The 23,380-nt window shown below is 40.7% G+C and overlaps 1 protein-coding gene across 2 annotated transcripts in view; it reads left to right on the top strand.

Moving 5' to 3' along the window:
* The first annotated feature begins 2,416 nt into the window (after nucleotides 1-2,416).
* MCUB (mitochondrial calcium uniporter dominant negative beta subunit) overlaps nucleotides 2,417-23,380 on the top strand; it is a 52,893-nt gene continuing 31,929 nt past the window's right edge. For both annotated transcript variants that reach the window (XM_026079055.1, XM_026079054.1), the window contains exon 1: nucleotides 2,417-2,566. In XM_026079055.1, the coding sequence (XP_025934840.1) occupies nucleotides 2,438-2,566 (129 nt within the window). In that variant the 5' untranslated portion in view covers nucleotides 2,417-2,437. The remainder of the gene's footprint in view (nucleotides 2,567-23,380) is intronic.

The raw sequence follows: 23,380 nt of genomic DNA, 5'->3' as shown, positions 1-23,380 counted from the left end.
TCCTGACAGAGCAAATTGATAACAGAAAGGAAGAGATTGATTTGTATCTCACAGAAGATGAAAGCTCATTCAAAGCCAGTTTAAAGTGAGTATACTTAAGCTGTTTGTTACCAACTATATTTTAAGTATAGGAAAAAAGCACAGAAAGTTTTGGAACTAGCAAGTCATCCCAGAAACTGTCCCCTTTTGAATAGCCTTCAGGTCCAGACCTTATTTTAGTGGTTGCACTCAAGAAACTTTGTCATTCATTCCATTTTACAGCCTTTTTTTCAGAGTATTTTTAATGGTATCTGTGACTGTAGTGATCTTTCACAGAATTTTTTATATTTAGTACATTCAGTGGGTGTGAACAGATAAATAAAATGACAATTTTATGTAGACATTTGTCAGGCGTTAATTATCTATGATATTAGTTTAGAAGTGAAGTGTTTTGCTGTTACATTTTTGAGGTATGATATGAAAAAAACTAAGAGTGAACAGTAGATACTTAAAGGGGAAGGTTGTACGTAGGACATGACACAAGAGAACRAAGCAGAGGTTACCTCGTCATGCAGTTTGAAAGGTGTGAATGGTAAATTTAGGGTAGTTTTTTCAAAGTGACAAAGGGATTTTAAACTCTGTTGTGACAAAGCTAAAAAGTTTTCTTTGTTCTCTTGGCCTGTAGAAAAGACACCCAGCTTGATGCCCAGTCCCCTTTAGAGGCTAGCATCTCCACTAGTCGCTGTGAGCTGTAGTGGTTCCTTGCTCGTTATTGAACTTTTAAAGCAGAGCAAGTACAGAAAAACAAGTGTAACACTGAACAATGATCAATATTAAATGATGTTTTTTAGTCCTGATACTGAATTCTGCCCCATTCAGAGAAGTTAATTTGATTAAACCAACACTATGGGGTAGGAATATAAAAGAAATGAGTTAACATGACCAAGTTACCTCTGCTTGCTGAAACCACAAATATCCATCTTGAATTTATATACTTAACTTTTTAATCCTGTATTTCATTCTCTGCAACTTCTTGGATATTAATGTAATTTACTTAATAAGATACACAAGTCCAGAAATTATCTCAATTTTTACTTTGGGTAAATGAAAATTACTCCAGTATAATTTTGAAAATTTTTGATATTATATAATCATAATTAATATTTATCATAGGTTATTGCCTTTGAGAGTCACTGCCTTTGAAAAGTACAACTTTTGTTCTTCTCTAGTTTTCTGGGACCATGTACATTTTAACAGTTTGCAGTGACCATGAAATGGAAATGAATACTTCTGTGGTCTTAGCTGCATCATCTCCCATCCCTGGAGGATGGACAGAAGTGGGGTTTTGTTTCGTCCCCAGAGGCATCAAGAGTCCTATTAGTTATCGAGGTTTCCCATCATAGCGATACTCTTTTAGCAGCCCCGTTTCTCAGTGCACCACTCCAAGAGCCTTCTGCCCACGCAGGGTAAAGCTGCTCCTTGGTTTATGCAGCATCGCTTTGGAGGAACATTATAAACGGCTGAGGAAACATGGACGAATACAGCAATCTCACATGTGTTTCCCAGATGCAATGGTGTGGCGTAGATACGCTTCCCTGGTTCGTGCTGAACACGAAAGCCTGCGTTTGTGGTAGCAGAGACCCGGCAGGCTAAGGTGAAGGCAAGTAAGTGACTGACTGGTGCGGGGCTTAGCCTTGCAAGTTGGCCTGCCGTTGTCAACAAAACTTTCTTGCACAATGGTCTGTGCCAAGAGCGTTTTTCTCTTGCGCTTCCCTGTTCATTTCTGTGGTATCCGAATGTGCTTATTCCACGGGAGCACAGAGGGTAGTGCTAGTGTGCTGTAACGAGCTCCTTGGAAAGCAAATGATATAATATTAGATGAAAGATAAAAGCAGGTGTTCACCTAAGACAGAAACTCAAGATTTTTCTTAATCCTGTTTATAAATATAGGTATTCAAATCCCTTTTAAAACGGGGAGCAGACAAAAAACCTGGAACGTGCACACGGGGGGCCGGGCTGGGCCGGGCCAAGGGGCCCCACGGCCGGGCGCCACGAGGGTGAGTGGCAGCCAGGCCGCGGGCCGTGCTGGCGGCGCAGCACCCACTAACCACACACGCGCGCGCCCCGCACGCCGCCGCCCTAACGGTCGTGCTTAACGGCCGCCCTAACCGCTTCCCCCGGCGGCGGCGCGCCGCCCCCTCCCCCCCCCCGCGGGCCGCCGCGGCAGAGCGGGACAGGGAGAGTCGCCCTGCCCTGCCCTGCCTCCCCCCGCGGCGGCTGGGGGAAGGAAAAGCAGAGGAGCCCGGCCCGAGCCAGCCCCAGCCCAGGAGGAAACGCCTTCCGCTCCGGCTCGCCCCCGCCCCGCGTGCAGCCGGCGCCGCCCGCCCCGAGCCGCGGCTGAGCGCCCCGCAGGCGGCCGGGCCCCCGCCGCCCCCGGAGGAGGAGGAGGAGGACGACGATGCTGCCGGGGCTGGGGCGGGCGCTGCGGGGCGGCTGGCGGGGGGGCGAGCCGCAGCCGCAGGTGGTGCTCGCCGGCCGGGCGACGCGGGGGAGAAGGGCTAGCTGCCCGCCGCTGCCAGCGCCTCAGGTGAGCGGGGGGAGGGCGAGGTTTGGCCGCGGGACCGCCTCGGGCAGGGCAGAGCCGAGCCGAGCCGAGCGGGGAAGAGGCTGAACTTTCCCCGCGGTTGCTGGCGCCTCGCCCGGCGAAGAGGCGCGGCCCGGCGGCGCCCCGGTGCCTGGGGAGCCGGGCCGGGGAGGGACTAAACTTGGGGGAAGTTCAGCGCCTGAGCGGGGAGCTGCCGCTGAGGGGGCCGCGGCTGCAGCTTGCGGGGCGCCGCGGAGCCGCTGCGTGCGGGCGCGTTTCCTGGCAGCTCCGCTTGCCTGGGCTGCCCGCCGGGCGGGGCCGGGCGGGGCCGGGCAGGCGGCAGAGCCGCGGCCGGCGGCGGTTTCGTGGCGATCCCGCCCCCGCGGGGTCTTGCTGCCCTGGCGGAGAGACACGGTGAATCACGTCCGCTGGGCGCGGGCGGCGGCGCCGCCCTCCGTGAGGGGACCCGGCGGGACGGGACGAGACGGGACGGCCGGCGCGGCCTCCCGCTGCCCGCGGCCCCCGGCGCCGCCCGGGGCCACGCGTGCTGCCTCTGTCTCCCGGTCTCGGGCCCTTCTGGGGAAGGGTTTGCAGTGTCTCGAAACATGAAAAGCAGTTCTCCGTGCAACTCTTTTTTTTTTTTTTTTTTCCTTTTACAGTTTCCTCCCCAAACATAAATGTTAGTGGCAGCAGCATAGCTTTTATTCACAGCAACGTCTCTTCTTTTTCAGACAAGACTGATGGACGTCCTGCCATCACTGAGAGCAGGCCCCACTGCGGGCATGCTTTATGGCCTGCTCTTTCAGGTGGCTCTGGCCAGGAGCGGTGGGATGGGCTGTGTGTGATGGCCTAGGAGCCCATCTCCCGCTCCCACAACCCCTCTGCCCGGGCCAAGCTGTGCAGGCCTGGCTGCAGGCATGGGGATGGGCCACGGCTTTGCTGTTTGCTCTGCTCTCCAGGGCGATGTGGAGAGAAGGGCTCTTTGGTTCAGTAGCATTGGCATTAGGATGATGAGAAAAGGAGAAACCATAAACCGGAAAGGTGTTACTTTTCRTTTACCTGGTTGTGTTTAGCTTATGCGTAGATTTTCATCTGCCTCTGAGCTAGAAGTGAACTGGATAGTGGTTGATACATAAAATGTCCTGGTAGTCACCGAGGATGATCCTGGCTGGAGTGCCTGGAAACTACTGTGATTTGGTAAAGAAGAACAGTAATYGTGCTGTGCAGCTGAGGCAGGGGGCTCATGTTCTGTCTTCGAGAGCTGCTGCCTCACTGCTGCTGGGTTTTGGGGAGAGTCGCTGCTCTTTATGTGAAAAGTGGCTGGTTTTACAGCCACCTGTAAAACTCTAAGATGCTTTTTACAGTCATGACCGTTGRCTGTAAATACAGGCCTTGATGTTATGAGATCTTAAGGACACAGCTAAGGAGAGAATTGAGCTTTTCATGGTTATCTTTCTATTTAAAAGCAGCTGGCAGCTTGGGAGTGCCAGATCCTGTTGTTAGACTGCTAGTACTGGCAGTACTAGCAGTTAATGTAGAATTGCTGTATTTGTCCCCTCTGTGCTATGCTGTCAAAGYTGTTTAATGAATGGACGTAAGGTGCCCCAGTGCCTTATTGCCATTGGATATTAAACCTGACAGTGTAGTACTTTATTCTCTACATCTGCTTGTGAGCTGTCCTGTCAATTTCTGACAATTCTTCAGATTATTTTTTAAGTGTTAAATTGCTTTTCTAACTCTGAAGAACATACACACATAGAGACATGTGACTRTATACACAAAAGGTGAAATTGACTGTTTAGAGGGATAAAAGATGAATCACTGGGTGCTGTTGTAAAAGATAAGAAATAAAATGGAAGCAAAAAAAATTTTTTTCTGAAGTGCTCCTGTGGAACTTCCTTGTATTTATAAAAATAATTTAAAAAAGCACTTCTGACTGTGATCTTCTCTTAGTTTTAAGGAGTCTTACGCATCCTCTGAGTAGGAAAGATTAAGGAAAACAAGAAGGAACTGTGACTTCAAAAATGAAGCTCTGCTAGGAAACCAGGGTAATGCATAGTTCTGTGTGATTGCCTGTTGAGAAAGGAGACAGTTTCTACTCTAAACATCTTTGATTTTTGTTTTTAATAATAGAGATACAGTATGTGCTTTAAAAGTGTTGCTGTTCTGAAACACAACAAAACTTTGTCCCTAACTTGTAAACATATTCATAAYAAGGAAGTCCCTGGGATATATGATGACAGATTCCTGGTAGGAAGTGCAGAGTGGCTGGTGGCTTGTCTATTGAGCAACTTGCATAACTTGAGTCTTGAAACCTGCGATGTTAGTTTGGGTCAGATAGTCGTTCAGTACTTCAGAATGAAATGTGTGGATTTTTTTCCTAAGATTTTTTGTACAAACTGTATTCCAAAAGCTTTTGCAAAATCACATAGTATTACTTTGCTATACCTCTGCTAATGTGCATAGCCATTCTCTGCTTTGTCACATGTATATGTGGGGACAAATTTAGAGGGGAATTAAGTTAAGATTGACTTAGTCTCAGTCTTCTATGGTTAAAATGCAGTGAGCTAAAAACACCTTGCTCCTCATTGAGAGCATTTACACTGTCATTCAGCACACAGTGATACTACCTATGTAGTTGATCACTTTCCAGCGGGCTGCTTTGCAGACAAGCGCTGTGCTTTTGTAAGGCTCTGAAATGAGACTGAAAGCTGATAAAGCTTCAGAAGACCTACTGAAAAGGAAAGGAGGAGAAAGAGGAAAGCTCTTGCTTTGACAGTGTTGCTGTTATAAGAAAGAGCAGAAAAATGATCAGTGCTGTAACTGGTGTAAGTGGGATGGAACATGATAGTGGCATCATTCAGGAATTAAATTCTTACACATAGTGGGTTAAGTAGATGGATGTCATAATGTTCAGGAAAATTCTAATTCAGAAAAAAATGTTTAATGCAAGATTTTGTTCATTTCTGAAGTGGAAATGCTGTTTGGAATAAATTAATATAAAATGCTTTTTATATATGCAGTTTTTAGTTCTAGGTTTTCTGAAGAGCTGTTAGCATGATAGATAATGAAGCATGTTTACYGATTTCTCTCCTCCCATTTTTGTCTTTGGCTACCTTTCAAATTTGTGAGTATGTGTCTACAACACAGTTCAGGCAGTTAAATGTTTATTATCTTAAAAATCAAATTAATGACCTGTAGTTGTAATTTCAAGCTAGTGAGAATAAGAAGTTCTAATTGTTATTGCAGATTTTTTTTAGCTCTTTAGATTTTCATGTAGTGCTAAACATCAGATTACATGCATCTTGTTCAGTGAAAACACTGCTGTGATTAATTGATTTTTGTTTTTTTTTCCCCCCAATATTTTAAAATCTTTCTTGGTTATCATTGCTGGTGTGTGTTGCTAGCTCCACCGCTTGCTATTGTTGTTTGGGTGAACCCATATTTTACATACAACTCTAGAAGGGAAGGTTGGAGTGCTCGTGTGGGTCTCAGGAAACCCGAGCTCAGTCACTTGTCCCCCTTGTGCTCTGTGTGGCCTGGCACCAGACAAGTTCCCAGCTTGTTTTCATACTGTGTTCTGTGATGGGAAGCATATTATATTGTGTTCTTTAGACATCCTTCATTATTATGCATAATTTTCTACCCAAAAGGATGCAGTTAAGTTTATTAGTCCCATATTTGTAATGCCACAATTATCTCATAAGTAATGAAGCTTACTCGTTACTTGAGTAGAGTTGCCAACTCTTTTGCTTCCTCTTGACTTATGCATTTTAACTCCTACAGTTCTTACTGTTTTGAGACAAACATGCTGCCTACAATGTTCTCTTGGAGGAAAAGGTTGCTCTTACGGTATTGCAATGGAGATAGATCTATTAACACAGAATCAAGCTTAAAATTGCTGGTTTGTTGCTAAAGCTTATGCACCTTGTCTATTCATAAACCTTCTGAGCCAGAAAACATTCCAGGGGCTGGATTTTTTTTTTTTTTTTAGATGATCCTAGTTGGTTTCTCTGTCGTGAATCTGACAGATCTAAAATTGTGTTGCCTTTTATGGCTATTCATATACGTAAGATTCATAATTTAATTCATACAATGGAGATCTTTACCAGTCTGCCTATATCACTGTGGATGTGCTGCAGGAAAATGAAGCATGTGTTATTCAGTTTATCTTAGCTTAAAAGCAAATTCATTTGTACTAGCTTGGTTCCCTTTTATCTAGAGCTGTTTCCATGCTGTGATTCCGCACTGAAGATGCTAGTGTAGTGACAATGTCCCCTGCAAAGGGCAAAGATTGAGTTGAACAAGTATGAGTGAGGAGAGAAAACAGCATTCACTGAAACTGAAAATTAGAAAACTAATTTTTCAAAATATGAGTTTATTTATCATTGCTAATTCAGAATGCCTTCCATTTTTCTGTGTAGAGTTCTCTTAAAATTGTGCATCTGGAGTAAAATACGTAGTCATGGGGAAAGATTGCGTGTAAGCTGGCATGAACAAATTGCAGACATTTCTCTGAAGAATTGTTACAGATTTTTATTCATCCTTGGTTAGAATACCACATATTCTTGTTGCTGGGGAAAATTTTCTTTCTAGTTGCAAACTGCAGCCAGTTGGAGAGTCATTGTTTTTGTTTATCTATAAAAGGCAGGACAGTGGGTTTTTTATCTTTGTTTTTGTCAGTTCCCAGTGTCATACTTATCTGTCAAAAATGTTTTTTTGAGTGCTTTCAGCTGTTAAGTTGTTGATGACCCAGTCCTTCAGATTGACTTTAGCATTTCCTGTCCTTCCTGTTAACTTTTATAGTTATCTGTTTACTCCCAAGTTACCATACACTTCTAGTGTTATACATATCTAATTTATCCTTCAGTTTTATATTATCTTATGAGCAAGGATCTAAATGTCTCCAAATAGTCACAGAATAGTTTGAAATACAGTTTTGTTTTTGGGGGTGTTTTGTTTGTTTTCATCCCCTTCTCTTTTGTGCAAACTCTTCTGTCAGGATTTATAAGATATTCTGTCAAAGTAGCAACCCCAGGACGTGGCAGACAGCTACAGAGAAGTGAATTATCACTGAGTCTCTTGTGGAGCTGAATATTTCAAACAAATGTGGTTTAAGCCCCTGCTTTGCATTTTCAGCCTACTCAGGTCTTTCAGCAATTGCAATATAATTGAAACCAAGAACTGGGAATAATTTATGGCTGCTGGGCCTGTTTCACCCTACTTTCCTTCCCTTCAAAATCACTGGATGACAAAAGTTAGCTTATTGGTCCGACTCTCTTGTTTTCTAAACAGAAACCATGTGTTTTTACTAGCATATGCAATGGCAACAAAAACATACAACCCACTAAACTATTTGTTTATGGGAAATACTGTTGACTCTTACAAATATTAATTTATAAATGCCTTGAAAAGGCCATTTAGTAGATCAGCCTTCATAGCGTGACAGTAGACCTCACTCATCTGCTATAAGGAATGTACTTGTCTCAGCAAGTTCATTTTTTTGCCTTTAATATGGTGTCTATGCCAGAATAACATAATGGAATTGGAAATGGCTCGTAGCCATTTTCTGTTCTTTGTCTTTTCTCATCTGGCAGCTGGAAGATAGCTACATTTGCTCTGATAAATACTCTTTTGGGCAAAGACATGATATATAGGAGAGAAGTTCATCATTTTCTATGCATACTCATATATACTGCTCTTCTGTGCATCTTCTCTCTTCAGTACAGATTCTGTAGTAAATCACTGGATCATGAGATACTCTTTTACATGTATGTATTATTACCTGCAACACACATTTCATTTGAGATTTAGAAAATTTCTAATAGCTGCTTTACTCCACAGTTGAAACTGGCATCAACAGTGGGACTCCCTGACATAGTTGGTGGTTTTTTTGCAACATGGCAGATGACAGAAAAGAGACAAATTTGGATATATAGATCAAATCAGCTCTCTTTGCATAGAATATTAGAATGCTTTTGTGTCTATTTTGAGTAGGTGTCAGCAGATAAAATTTTCAGTGTTTGCATGAACATGGCAATTCCTAGGTAAGGAAATGAAAAATAGCTTCTTCAAGGCTGGAATAGGGTGTAATTGTGCTCTTCAGAATCACAAACTTCAGAGAAGTTGTAGCTTTTGTGTGCTAAGCAGAGGCTACTGTGCTACTGCAAGAAATATAAAGAAACACTTAGCTTGCAATGCTGTTCTAATAATATCTATAGCACTATCTGTCTAATATCTTACAAAACTTTTTTGAAGAGCTTTCTCTTATCTCATGTGTGAATAGTAGGCTATGCATCTCAAAGGTTGTTGGGAAATAAATAACTTCATATATATGCAATAGGCTTATCATAAAGGAAAATATATTTTTAGTGAAACTATTACTATTTTTATTTTTTTTCAAATTTAGAACAGAGATAGTCATATTATGAAGTGGTAACAGTACCAGCTGCTGTATGGTTATGAAGTAGATGCCAGAAGACAAGATGTGATTTCATCAGAAGTGGATGCTGTAGTAGTACAAACAATATATAAGTGTGAGTAAATCTTTGTTGATCGTGGGATGAGGAGTGTCTAAGTCTGACACTGTTTCCTCTAGGGCTCTGAACAAGTCCTTTATTATCTCTCACTTCTTATCTGCTCGTAAAAAGACTAATACTAAAACTCTAGAGAATGTCTGAGAAAATTGCTTTGTAAATGTCTTGTGTGCTCTGAAGATTTACTACAATCCCTGTTAAAGTGCTGAATATTTAATGTTGTTTACAAAACTAGTACATGTTTTAAGAATATTAACCTTTCTGATACTTTTTTTTATTCATTTTATGTTTTTTTAATCATGCTTAAAGGGCAAAAATGTAGAGCCTATTCCTGTCTGAGCTTATGAAGTCTTGATTTCTGAAGGGGTGATAAAGGAAGGAAGGGGAATGCTCATTTTTGAGGCGAGGACTTCACCTTCTGAAGTCCTTTTTATACAGCAAGATATGTGGCATCAGAGAGGAAATAAACAGTACCCCTGTTCTCAACATCTCATTAAACGTAAAAGTTCTGATTTCTCCTCCACCCCCTTCCCTTGAGGGGAAACGAGCTAGAGGAAAGTTAGTGGAATAGCTAGGCTTGCTTTCTTTAGGTTCTCTTTTCCCATGACAATGTACTTGCAAATCAGCAGCTAAGGTGAATTTTTCTCTGGTTCAGTCATTGGTGAGGGGATTGCTACAGCCTGGTGAGAAGGGGGTAAGCTGTTTTGACTCTGGGGTGTTCCACAGTCACACTTCTGGGCCTACTTTATAATATGACATGGATTAAGCCTTTTCTAGGAGCTTCTRTCACTGGCTCTTGCTCTGGGTTGATTTCTTCTCTATTTTGTTATTTTCCAGAAAGATGCAGGGAAAGACAGGTTCTCTCATTCTCTATCTTGCTGTCACAATATTGGATAGGAACTTGGTGGTCAGATTTCCATGGGGAAGAGGTGGCTTTTATAAGGTCACTTCTGACACTCGTAAGATTGCTCACTCTGTTATTTCTGGTATCCCAAGCTAATCTGAGGAATCTAGTGCACAAATAAATGAAGCTATTAGTTTTGTGATCTTGAGCAGGGAAATTAGCAAGAGGAGAGTTTCCAGGCCTGCCAGTTACTTGCTCTGCTTCTTTCCATCTTTGGCTGATCTATGAGTCCTGGATCATCCTGAAATTGCATCCAAGGGAGGTATTCTTAAATACTGTCAACAATATACTTTGTTTGTCAGACAGGTTCTTTAGTTCCTGCAGTATGTGGAGAGTGGCTTGCTCTATATGGCTTTAGGCTATTGTACTGCTGTACGCTTATTTGTAACTGATGTGGTGTATGAGGAATCTGTAGTGAGATCATTGTGAGGGTGGATGGCTTTCAGGGAATGCTTGATACAAAATTCTTGATCTCCAAGTATTGTGAAAGTGCGGATATAGATGCTTAACATCAGGCCCATTACTAATAAAGTAAATCTCTCTTGTTAGAGTGACTATTTACTGTAACACAGTAGCTAACGAAGGGAGTGGAAGCTAGAGCTGAACATTGGTTGTCTTTCTGCCTGTTAAAGATTATAACTTTTGCAGTCCATAAATCAATTCTTCTTAATCCAAGGATGGCTGGCCAGAGGTAAGAGGTCTTCATAGTCTGTGAGGAAGTTTCAAGGGTCCACAATTTGTTGTGGGTAACCAGATAAGCTTGCATTTGTGTGATGACTGGAGYGCACAACCTTCTGCTGTTAGTGTGGAAACATTTAGTACTTCTTCAGGCTGAAAGAAAAGAAGACTTTTACTGCAAGAACAGGGAATTTATAGCTTTTAAAAGCTGCATTTATAATGGTAAGTAGAGGCAATGGATCTTCAAAAGGACAGAATGATTGAGTACATTATGCACAGGCAAGATTATAATTTGCCTTTTTTTACTTCAGATAAACAATTCTGAGGCAATTATCTTCACRTTTTCTGTCAAGTCATTTTAGAGCAAAATTACTTCCATCTTCACRTTCTAGTCAGTTGGAGAGAAAGTAAGTTGTCTTCTTTCAAGAAACGTTTAATTTATCTGCAAGGTAGGTAGCGATTTCATCCTCCCAGTATCTCACCATTGTTACTTAAAAGTACAGTAGAGAGACAATGAGGTCACTTTAGAACTCACAAAAGCATCTTTAAATGTCTTAAGTATTTGCCAGAGTGAAGGTAAAATTATACTCTTTTTCTTCCTGGTATGTTGAGTTTAATATATCATGAGGAAATCACTTTGTCCAGAGTGCCATGCTGTGAAAAATGGCTAGTGTTCTCTGTGTACCATGCAATTATCTGTTTCAGCTGAAGTGCTTATGTCAGACTGTTCACACTTCTATGGTTTTGTTTGAGACTTCTCTTTCTTCTAGGACCTGACTCATTTTCTCTGCCTTCTCATGCAAACTATTTGTTATTTAGTGTACTGTATTAGTGTTTTGAACCAGCCCCTTTGTGCCTATGATAGAGCAGCTGTGAACAAATTCCATAGTGTTAGCCATGGAAAAGTTTTCTTATAAAACATGTATCCATCACCTTCAAGTCTTTGTTTTGATTAGAACTATAAAGGTGCTGGGTCCTGGAGATGCAGCAGGTTCTGTACTCTTCTAGGACCATCTCGTGGCCCCAGGTGCTCCACCTACAGCCTCCTTAGGCTGGAATACCTCGTGCGAAGCAATGTCACAGACACGGCATGTAGCAGTTCCTGATCCAAAGAGCAAAGCTAGAACAAACCCAAGTTTGCAGTATGGGCTTCTCTGAAAGCTGCAATTATAGGGGCAGAGGGAAGGTGGGTTGTGTTCTTTCAATGTAGTAATGGGTTAATAGCCAGCTGGAGCCAGATGCTAGATGTTAAAAGTGATTACTCATCCGAGAGTAGGGTAGAGATTTTTTGCTGGCCTGGGATATGCAGTTGAATAGGTAGGTTAGCAAATAGTTTCTTTTTAAGTTAATTATGGTAAATTAAGATGGATTAAACTGTGTGGAAGTGTTTGAGGAGATGGCAAACCTGCTGCATAACTGCAGGGAGGATAAGCTTCCTTTTCTCAGATCCCATCTCTGCCTTGCCCTAGATAAAGGAAGGAGCTAAAGTCAGTGTTTGCAAAAAGTAAACTGAAGACATAATTACAAAAATATAAGCCCAGTGGAAGAAATACACCTGTAATAAAACGCTATGTCTGAGCAGGTATTTTATGGTTTCTTGCACCAGTAATAAAATAAATACTGTATGAGAAATTAAAGTTATGATCTTGCTGTTCTGAAATGCTGTACCCAAGGCTGGTAATTCTGAACCAGCAGAGTGTCAGAAGTAAGGATCTTGGTCGGTGGCCCAAGTAACTATTTGATGCTTTTAGCATAGATAAAATAATTGAAACTTAAAGGGGGTCGTCTTTCTCAATTATATCAGAAGAGCTGTGCATCTTATTCGTGTATCTTACATGTTCAAGTAGATTGGATATATGTGAAATGCAAGGTTATGAGTTTATCTTAGCTTCACAGTGGGCCAGCTTTAATTTACTGTGTCTCCCTCCCGCTACTACCCYACCCCCCCAGCCTCTCAGAATTTTAAAATTCCAGGTAAAACTAAAAGGAAGTTGTTAACAACTCACTAGCTTCTTAAAAACAAAACAAGCAAAAAACCCCCTAATTCTTAAGGTTTACACTGAGCTCATAAATTAACAGAACCAAAGGGAGATGAATTCCCTAGCTTTGTAAATGATACTGAGTTTTCAGAGCACTATTTATGCAAATATTTTTAACTAAAGGCAATAAGTCTTTTAAATTTGGGGAGGGAGAAGATTGAGGCACAGGTGATTTGTGATCTTGAGCAATCCATTTTCTTCTGCTACCAGAGAAGAAAGTAAGTGTGTCTCTTCTGATTTCCTCTGTTTTGGTTTGACTACTGGGTGGCCTGAACTATGTTTAAACAGGAAAAGTGAATCAAATCCTTAGAGCTCTGTTGTGAGAAACTTTCATGCTCAGTAACTAAATTGCCTGATTCAACCCTACATTGTATCTGTGTTAGATGTGACTCTCTTAGTTTACACATTCAATTTTAATCTTTTCTTCCACTGGTTATGTCTTGGATTCTCATAGTATCTCCTCAAAGGCTGCTTTTAAATGAGTCCCAAACTGCTCAGGCATCAAGTACTTATGTTTGTGGCATACTTTCTGACAGTTTGCTTATTGCTTTGGAAAATATTTGGAAGCCATAGTGTTTTCCCTGTCATTTCCCAAAGTGTAAAACTTGCTGAAGATGTATCACAGGGAAACTGCAAAGGTTTGAAACGGGTGGATTTGTGGGGCAGGTTTTTAGGCAAGTTTTGCCTTTGGTTGAGTTGGGAGGTGATCTGCTGCAAAAGGAGTTACAACTCATTTAAAACAAGAAATACCTTAAAAAAAAAAAAATTGAGGAAAGATTCCTACCAGAATGTATTCCCAGACACTTGCATCATAGCAATATCTTTTATCTTGGAGTCCTTTCTGACTGGTGAATTTTTGCGGCTAGCTACGGTGTCTTTCAAGCAAAAACAGTTTCTTATGAGGCAGGTAACACTATTTTTTGCAAAGCTGAAGCTAGTGCTATTTAGTGTGCAGATGCTTGAATTTCTGCATTGACATTTCTGACATTTTTTTCTTGTTTTAATCTGTTTGTTGTGAGAGCACTCTTCAATATTCTTTATTGCGTTATTTTTAAACAAGAACATTCTGTATTTGAAGCAATAAATTTTGACATGCTGCAGGAAATGAAACTAGGGTTTGTGTCTGGGTCTGCATGCTGTAGTCAGAACACAAAGGTGTATACTCACTATTCCGAGTCCTTCTGATATAATAGAATTAGGTGTGCTTAAAAGATTGCAGTTTGAAGGTGTAAAATGTCAGGCTTGGTCTTGCAGTGCCCTGTTATTGTAAGCGTACCAGAGATTTAGTTAAGTGACTGAGCTGGAATAAATTATTTAAAGAGACAGCAAATAGCCCAGGCCCTAAAACTGAAGCGTAGCTGTTAAGCTGTGCATGTTCCTTGGAATTCTGACCCCAAACTATTCTTTGAGAGTGAAAGTTTAAAGTGAGTGTATTTTACTATAGATCAGACCCTGACTTTAATCTGACCAAACCATCATAGTAGTGCCATTCTTCAGCATTTCATAATCATGAGATTAAGAAACACAATCAAGCAGTGCGTATTTGGTCATTTCCTTTACAGATTTTGAGTCTCATGTGTTGCTGTTCTTTTTTCCACAAGATTACAGAAGACCTTTTCCTATTGGAGGATCTTTTCTCTTTCTCTGCCAAATGGAGCTGGGGAAAGTATTTGGTCACATCCTTGTATCATGCTAATCCTTCTGAGTGTCAGACCAGCAGAACATGCTTTGTGTGGTTATAACAGCACAAGACATTGTTTAAATCATGTTGGGAAAAATCTCTGGATGTTTCTGTCTCTTTGGCTCTTTCTGGACCTTTCTGGTGTGTTAGCTGCATATGTTGTAGCTTGTTTCCTTGTTTATTGGTTACCTTTCCTTCTACAGTGGTACTGTTTCTTTTTCTCATGAACATGGATAACAAATGTCTTTGGGGATTCCCTCGAGCCAGCTGATGTAAACTAGATTCTCATTGGCCTTCAAATACAAACACATAGTTTTGGGTTGGTGGGAAGGAAGATCTTGTAAACCTTCAATTTAGATTCCTGATGCTTTAGCTGTTGTGCATTTGTCTCCTCTTGGTAGCAATTATAACACATCTTGTCTTACTTGATAGAAACTCTCAGTAGTTAGTTGTTTTCTTTGTGTATTACGAAAGCTTTCATGCAAGTTACAATTATTCTAACTGTAATGCAAAGGGTTGAGTAATCCACAAGGTTATATAATAAGGTAGGTGCTGTCAGAAGTTATTAACAGCTTAAACAGAAATGCTGATGTTGATTATTCATATGCTGCTAGTAATTTTGTCTGTTGTATAACATTCAGAATTCAAGCTCACATACTGCTCTTGGCTTTTTTTAATATAGATTTATTTATTTTTTTATGAAACTCTTCAATGGTGGGTCATGTCATGTAATCCCATGACTTGAGAAGTCTGAGATTTAAGAAAAATACACAGCACATATGATCACATTCCGATAGCTGTTAGACCAACAAGATCCACTAGGAGAAACCAGCCACAACGTGCTTGATCACAGGTCAGTACGTGCTCCTGTGGCACAGACAGTCTTGCCTGCAAGTGTGTGAGAGTATTACATTTCTGTGTCACAGATTTGAAATACTCCATCAGCAATACAAATATTTTGGAAGTAGTCATTGTAAAAATAATCAACTGGTAGTTATTCCCAAGCCTGGAGTTGACAGGGAAAGTGTTTTCTCTGCTTCTTCTTGATTTCCTTGCAGCCAAGCTCAAAATTGGGACGGAAGGTCACACCTTATGTTTAAACCAGCTGATTGCTGGTGTTGGAGGAATTCCCTTGCTGCTGTTAAAGTTCAGTAGTGTGTGTCAGTTGAATGAAAAATGTTTACTATGTATTCCAGTCTCATTGACATCAGTGGCACCACATCTAGCCCAGCCCTTGGCTCTCAGCCTGTCACTAGCTGCTGCTCCATCCTGTTTCACTTGAGCGACTGCTGTACAGTGCAGCCTGAAACCCTGCAGGATGGTGTAGGTTGCACTGCCTCAGTGCTGCCTTTACAGCTTGCACTGGGATGTGATGTAGTTTGCAGAGTTCTTGGGCCACTTCGGGAGCTTTAGTCTGTTTGCCAGTCTAATGGAGTTGGACTACTATGTCTTTTGGGAAGCTACTCTTCGGGGCATTTTGCCTCAGAAAGGCTCAGACCAAAGAATCTTTTTAAAAGGTTGTTGAAACACTGTTCAAAGAAGGAACTGCATGAAAGATAACATTGTGAGATCTTCATGCTTTGGAAAACCTTACTGTAGGCAGTCAGCTAACAAAACTCAAGTAAATAAAGCAGTATGGATGTTGTAAAGTAATATTAAGATTATTTCCTGCTTGGACAGACAACAGAGACAGTTGCGCAGGATGTGGGAAGTTGGAGGAACTTGTGGTTTGCTTCTGTTCCCTGCTTTCACGCTCTGTTCCAGTCCCCCTGTTGATGAAAACAGAAAAATCTGATACATGAGCACAAGAAAATACAGTTGAACCCTCATAGCACCTGATACATTTGGTGGTGGTGGTGGGGGAATGTTGAACAACAATGTATGTTCAAAGACAGTGGTAAAAGAACAGAATTGATATGCTAATGTGTTTAGCCCAAGCTATCAGTATTTAGTGAGCAGTTTGTCTGCGTTCTTGCCAGGTTGCTGCGCTGAGCTGTGCTTGATGGAGCTATGCACTGTGTGGTATTGATATCCACTCATMCACGCAGAGCCATTCAGGCTATACCTTTTAGTTAAGTTATTATTTGGTCATGTTGATCGATGACTGTTTAAATTGGAGCGGTTTGCAAGTTGCTTCAGAGACTTCTGCAGCAGCAAGTAAGTATGGAAGAAGGTAGATTTTGTTACTGAACTTGAGTCAGTGTTATTCTTATAGAGTGAAAGCGAACTAAAGATAAAGGGGGAATGAGCTACAGGACTGATCTCTGTGTATCCACAAAACAATTGAGAAGAGAGGCTTTTCAGTACATTTGTTAATCCATATTCAATCCTCACTCTTGGAACTGTCACTCTGAAAAAGCATATTGCAGCAAAATATGTTGATGTCAAAGAGATTGTGACTGTTTTCCTGTGTATTTTCTTCCAGGGTGGCACATTACAAACATGGTTATGAGTCTGTATCATTCACTTGTTGTTAATGAAGATACTTTTTTCTAATTTGCTAGAATTTTAATAAGTCATCTTTGAAAAATCCAGACACTGTTTTGCACTCCATAAACAACTCTCTTGAGTCATAAAGATGCTTGCTATAAGCTCCTGCAGATTCTCCAAAGTGATGTTTTCTCAAGAAGATGCAAGTTTTACAGTGCAAGAAAGATTTGCAGGAGTTCTTTTACTATGTATTTGTGGGAAGTGTTGCATGACTTTCAGGATCTTACTTCCTCGCAACAAGCAATAGACAGTCCGAGACCATGGTTGATCCTGTTTTCTTCATTCCCATAGGAAGAGTGGTGAGTTGCTAGTCCTGGGTATCTGCAATTTATATTGGATGCAAATGGGATCTGTGAGCATGATTATGCTTTTCACTGTGGCTAGCACTGAGTGGGCTACTATGCCCAGAAAGCACTGTACATATGGAGAATATAGCTTGGATCCTGGAAGCAGCATGTAGTTGCTTAGTGTGTCGCAGCTGGGCCACAAAGCCCTTCTGTATTGCGCAGTGTGTGTCTAGTGTGCACCTTCTCCTGGGGTCAGGAAGGGAGCAGTGGCATGCCAGAGCTTGTTTCAGGCTCTTGCTTCAGGGTAGTCCTTACTGTCTGAATGTCAAATTCACGGGTAACTTAAACCAAATGCATTTTCTTACCCAAAGTGGGTAATAGGACACAGATGACTTTCTCCCTCTGTATTGCTAGTTCTGCACAGTTCTCTCTGTGTCCATGCTGAATCACTTAACAGCAAACAGTCCTTTCATTCTTTTTGTATGTGTATGTATTTTGACTTTTTTTATATCATAATTTCTCAAAATCATTAGGTGCTTATTTTTTAAACAAAACACGATGGTTCTCTGTTTGCCTTCCATTTTTATTTGAGCCTTTAAGATAGATTTTGGTAGTGTTTTTTCAGGTTCCTTTTCATAGTCAAGAGGATAATACATTCTTCTCTTTCAGAGTCTTATCCTATAGACAAGCAATTATATGAGATCTGAAAAAAATACGTCACAAGAGTTGGTAAGCGTGCATGTCTGTGAGTAGCTAATGGATATGTTTTTGTTGTTGGGGTGGTTGGTGGTTTTTAACTTGGTCAGATGTATTGGCCTAAGTTAAAGAAGATTGACTTGACTGAGTGTGAAAGGAGTTGTTTTAGAAAGAAAAGAGTTTCTGTATCAAACTGAAGAAATTCTGGTTATTGCCTTGATAGTAAGAGTTTCAGGAATTTTCCATGGAGGTATTTTTTTGATCTCATTCAAAAGCTAAAAAAACTTTCAGCTGTAAAGTTTGGCCTTGCCTGCGTAAGAAAGGCATCAGTTACATCTGTACTAGCATGACTTAATGCATACTCTGCTAGAGCAGATGTTATTTTGCTAGTGGAATTTACCAATTCTGCTCAATTTAAGTAAAAAATAATCAGCTAAAGACTACTTTGTAGATAGAGGTCCATCTGTAGTAGAAATTCTGCCTTTTTAAATTTGTAGTCAGCATGGGTATTCCAACTGAAGTCCTAGAGTTGGTGAAATTCAGGGAACTGGTGTTAATCTTAGTTTAAGATCTTTGAAGAAAAAAATCACTGTAATTATTTAACTGTTTTGCCAATACAAAATGCTTCTATGCTGAGAAGCTTTTCTGGTATCACTATACTATAAGCCTCTTTCTCTGTAGAGGTGGCATATTCTTTTGTCATGGACACTTTGAAATTCTGGTGAACAGGAGACACAATATTTGTAACCACAGTTTTTTTCCAAATTTTACTTACAGAAGTTCCTAGTCAACTGTTTTCTGTTTACTTTGGAAGTTCCAAGCTTAAAATACTTAAAATAGTGTACTATCATAATATTAATGTGCTTGCATGCTTACATTGATAGGGGTAGAGTATTTAAAATTTTAAGAAATATGAAAGAATATGAGGAGTGATACTCTGATAAATATACAGTGAAGTCTGAACTTTCACTGTACAATTGCAACGACATTTTGCTGTTGGTCGACCATTTTCAGTATTGTGGCTGTTAGCTTTGACAATTAATGGGAAAGAAAGGTTGAGTAGGTTCCCCCCCATTAGACACTTCAAAGCCATTCTGGTGTGGTAGATTAGCAAGCATTAAAATAAGGATCCTTTAAAAAAGGATGATGGGATGATGTCAGTGGAACCAAACTAGTATCTCTATCGTTAACATTTCAAGAAAGTACATTTGGAATTGTGTGGTTTTGTTTATGTGGTACTCTGACAAAAATCTGTATATTTTTTAAAAATTAAATTCTTAATCTTTAAACTGTAATTTAGACACTCATGTATCTCTCTCTCTTACTTTCAGCCTTTTGAGATTGAACTTGCACAGATCTTTGTTCACTGGTACCATTCGGGAACAATTTATGTGTAAAATATTTACTGTAATATACACTTCATTTTCCTACCCTAAATGTATTGCTGGAGGGTCAAGAGGCGGGAGGGAGTGGTGTGGCCAGGCACAGGTTAATCAGCCATTCTGGGCAAGCTCTTCTCTTTCAGTCTTTTAAAACTGTGACTGCTCCCTCCTTATGTCTCTGTGAGTATCGACATAATTTTAAAATGTCGAATGAGGACAACTCAATTCAGCTGACTGTGTAAACTGCTTTCTGGCACAGGATCAGAGATTCTTCAAAACTGAAACAGGGTCAGAGTTTCTTCTTTGGTGCCAGTGGACTCCATGCAGTACCTGTTCCATCCAGGATGTAATTGAAAGTAGAGACTAAAGGTTTGTTTCTGTATTAAACTTTTTGCCACTTACAAGCTGTCTTATTTAATGATTTTGGTTGGGTTTTCTTGCTTCTCGTTCTAGTAGCAGCCTTAGAGTAATAGTTGTCAGAAAGATAGCAAAAATAGTTATTTTTTTTAAAACTTAACTGATGCATGCTGTAGTAGCTAAAGGAATCCTGTATAGCCTGTGTCTTTGTTAGGAGGTTTCCTGCTTATAGCTATATCAAATACCCTTACTAGAGTGGACAATGCTTTAGCAGAATTCATGTGAAAACATGAAAAAAAAAAAGAAAAGAAGTCCATCCCTAAGATCTTAATTATAGTGAGGCAAGAGCTAAATAAAGTGTGAGCCAACTGACAACTAATCACATTTATCCAGTGATGCTGTAAATCAAGGTCAGCAGCTTGTCAAGAATGATGTGCCAAATTGCCTTTTACTTTGCCAAGGTAGAGATTAAGCATGCTGGTAGGTACTCAGTGGAAGCCAGAGATGCTGTCTCTCAAAGAAACGAGGTGCTGCCAGGCGGTTAATTGGCGATATCTTGCCTCTGTGTGAGGCAGTGACTTCTGATTTCTGTTCAGTTCAGGGCTCTGTGGGAATGAGGAGCTGGGAGCTGATAACCRAAGGTAGTGGGACCCTGGTGCTGGGCCAACCTGCCTGCATGGTGTTCAGAGTTGGCCATGTTGCATCTTATTGCATCAGCRCCGTAGGATGCTGATCTCTGCTTTGGAAAAAGGATGGAGGCCGAACTGGAAGTTGTTTTCTCTTGCCCACTGCCAAATGCAGCATAACTCCCTATTTTGTTGTTAGTAATGCTGAAGTAAACTTAACTCGTGCTTATTAAATACCTGGAGAGCAAATTCTGTGTTCTTAATAGAATACAGTATTTAAACAGCTGGTGTAGCAGTGAGGTCTCCTGCGTGCTGTGAATGTGATGGGTACATTTAAGAGTGCAGTCCTGATGTTACTCTTCTAATGGTGCTGCTGACCATTGAGCTGGAGCTGTGGAAATAAGTTATGTTCTAAATTCTCATTAAAGAAAACATTCACTTTTCTGAAAACAATGTAACTGGAGGTTCATGCTGCAAATCAGGGATACAAATGAAAGCACCTTTGTCAGATCTTTGCAGTAGCATTGAAAAGACAAGAAAAAGAAATTCTAGTGTTGCCTAGGACCACAGATGTGTCCAGAACTGCACTTCAGATTGGCCCTTTGGATTTGATACTTTTGTGGCATTTAGTCAAAGTAAATGAACATAATTTTCTTAGCAATTTAATTTACAGTTTAGGATCTGGTATCTCTAGCTCGCAGGCTTTTTAGGTGGAGCCTGTTCTTTTCTGTAAGCTTCTACTGTAATCCCATTTCAATTTTGAATGGTGACAGGAAGAGCAGAGCTTTAGAGGATTCAGTTGGACTATTTTTTCTAGGGAGATCTTAACACATTGGCTACTATAAGTGTAATTTAAGAGATTCAGGACGGAAGGAAAGAACAAAGGAAGAGGGAGAATTAACAGTTGCAACTTCAGCCTCTGCCTCCCCCAAACTGCTCAAGGGAGGAGAGGCTAGTTGCCATAATCCTTGCTGTGAGGAGCTGTGGGCACTCTCCCTCTGGAACACAGTGGCCAGGACTCRTTTGGGATCCACAGAAAGGTGCAATAATTTGGGGCTGTTCTACGCTTGCTGCTGACCTTTCTCTGCAGCTGGTGGGATCTGGAATTAACCTCAGACTTTTTCACATCTGCTCGTCCCCATTCTATTCTGTACCCAGTTGGAGAATCGTTGATCCGTAGCTGTGAAATGGATCTATGTCTCCTCTGAATAATTTTAAAGCATAAGAATTGTTTTCCCTCTTTGCTTTAGTTCAGAAAGCACAAGTTTTTCTGATTTGTGAAGCTGAAGTCCATAAAACAGCAAGTGTAGAACAAACATTCAGGTGATTCCTTATCTGAACAGGTAAGAGGAGTGACTGAAGTTCATCTTGGATTAAAATGCTGTCATAATCTATTAGTAAGGTCCATTCACAATAATAAGGGAAGGAGAGTACATTTGTATTGTACTATTTTAACTATCAGCTTCAAACCTTAGGGGAAGATCAAAGCATGATGCTGAAGTACAGTTAAGGAGAGTCAAGCTGAGAAATATATTGGCATGATTCTAATAGTTAAATATTTACCAGAGGCAGACTGCGCTCTGAGTCGTATTTTTCCTCAGCCATCAATATCACAGAGTAGTAAACCATGCAGAGATGCATAGTTCTGGGAAACAAATGTCTTTTGGGCTACTAAGGGTCCTGGTTTTTGAGCAAGGACAGTTAATGTCTGATTCCTTTAAAAAAAAAAAAAAAAAGTAGAGCTGATTGAATATTTGTGAAAGTTGTTGGAAAACAAAGTTTCTGCTTGAGCTATAGAATTGATGTAGCAAAGTATGAGTGAGTATTCGGTGTTGGAGTTCACTCTTGCAAGTACCGGGAGGGGTGCTGGCCCAAATGGGATGGTGGTTAAAGTGGACATGGATTGAGCAGTTTGCAGGGCTCAGGTTTTGGATCAGCAACAACTTAGGTAACTACTCTTATCTTTCTTTAGCCTGTTGTTTGCAAAGGAAAGAATCTTCAAGCCTGCTGTCCTGATGGTAATTTGTTACATCAGTGGGTGCAGAGATTAAGCAAGACTGTCTCCTTAAAATAAATCAGTTTTGCAGACATGGTCATGTGTTTGCCCTCCTGGTTTGGTGTCATCCTCCTTCACTTCACAACCCCCTTCACACTCGCCCCAGTTTCTCTCTCTGGACTGAAATTCTTAATGCTCCTGCAGAAGTCCAGAATTTTTGTCAGGGGAAGGGAAAGAGCAGAGTCAGTATAGTGTGCCTGCTGTATCTGTACAGGAACAAACTCCTTAACTAACAGCACCTTGCACTTGATGTTTCTTAATAGAGAGACAATGCTTACATTTACTTCTTACTGCAGAGATCTTGCTACCTTCTATGTTTTGCATTTGTAAAATACATGGTGAAGTTCTTGTGAAATGGCCAGTATATTTCTTTCCAGGCATTGCTGTCTTATTGATGCTGAACAAAATAGAGCAATCTGATAAAACAGAGAAATAACTATAAATTCTTCTGTGTCCCAGTGAAATAATGGTATACATGTTGAGAGACAATCTGAAGAGTATCTGAAGATGCACCTGAAGAGCAACTGAAAACTGACAGAGCTTAGGGAGATTAACATAGTTTTTTTTTTTTTTTTTTTTTTTGTAATTTCTTTTGTAATAAAATATAAGTACTTGAACTCCTGTTCCATTTTGCTAGGCACTACTTAACAATTGCTGGTTTCTTATAGAATCTTGGTAAAGGAAATGAAAAGAGCAGATGTAGTATCTTTGCCCTGCTTTTTTAGTGTAATACAGTTGCTCTATCAGTGGCTGGAAACCCACTGAATAATGGCACTTCTATAAAAAGGTTTTAGTGATGGGGAAATATAGGAGTATGCGAGGGCAGTAAGAAAGACCAATGTGACTTTGGCTTGCATGTGTGGGAGGAATTGTTTCAAGGGACAAGAGAAGGAGTGCCTGCTGGTATGACAGTACCTGAAATGCTGTATTTGGTCTCAAGCTTCCTATTGTCATAAAGGTACTGATCATTGCAGGGAACTCAGAAATAATGTAAATGGTTAGAAGCTGTAAAGATTCATTTATGAGGAAAGATTTAAGAATTAAATATGCATAACTTGCTTAAGCAGTGACCACAGGGGACCATA

The sequence above is a fragment of the Apteryx rowi genome, unplaced genomic scaffold (assembly GCF_003343035.1).
Source record: "Apteryx rowi isolate R43461 unplaced genomic scaffold, aptRow1 scaffold_491, whole genome shotgun sequence".
Taxonomy (NCBI): Eukaryota; Metazoa; Chordata; class Aves; order Apterygiformes; family Apterygidae; genus Apteryx; species Apteryx rowi.
This window is presented reverse-complemented; position numbering and strand designations above follow the sequence as displayed.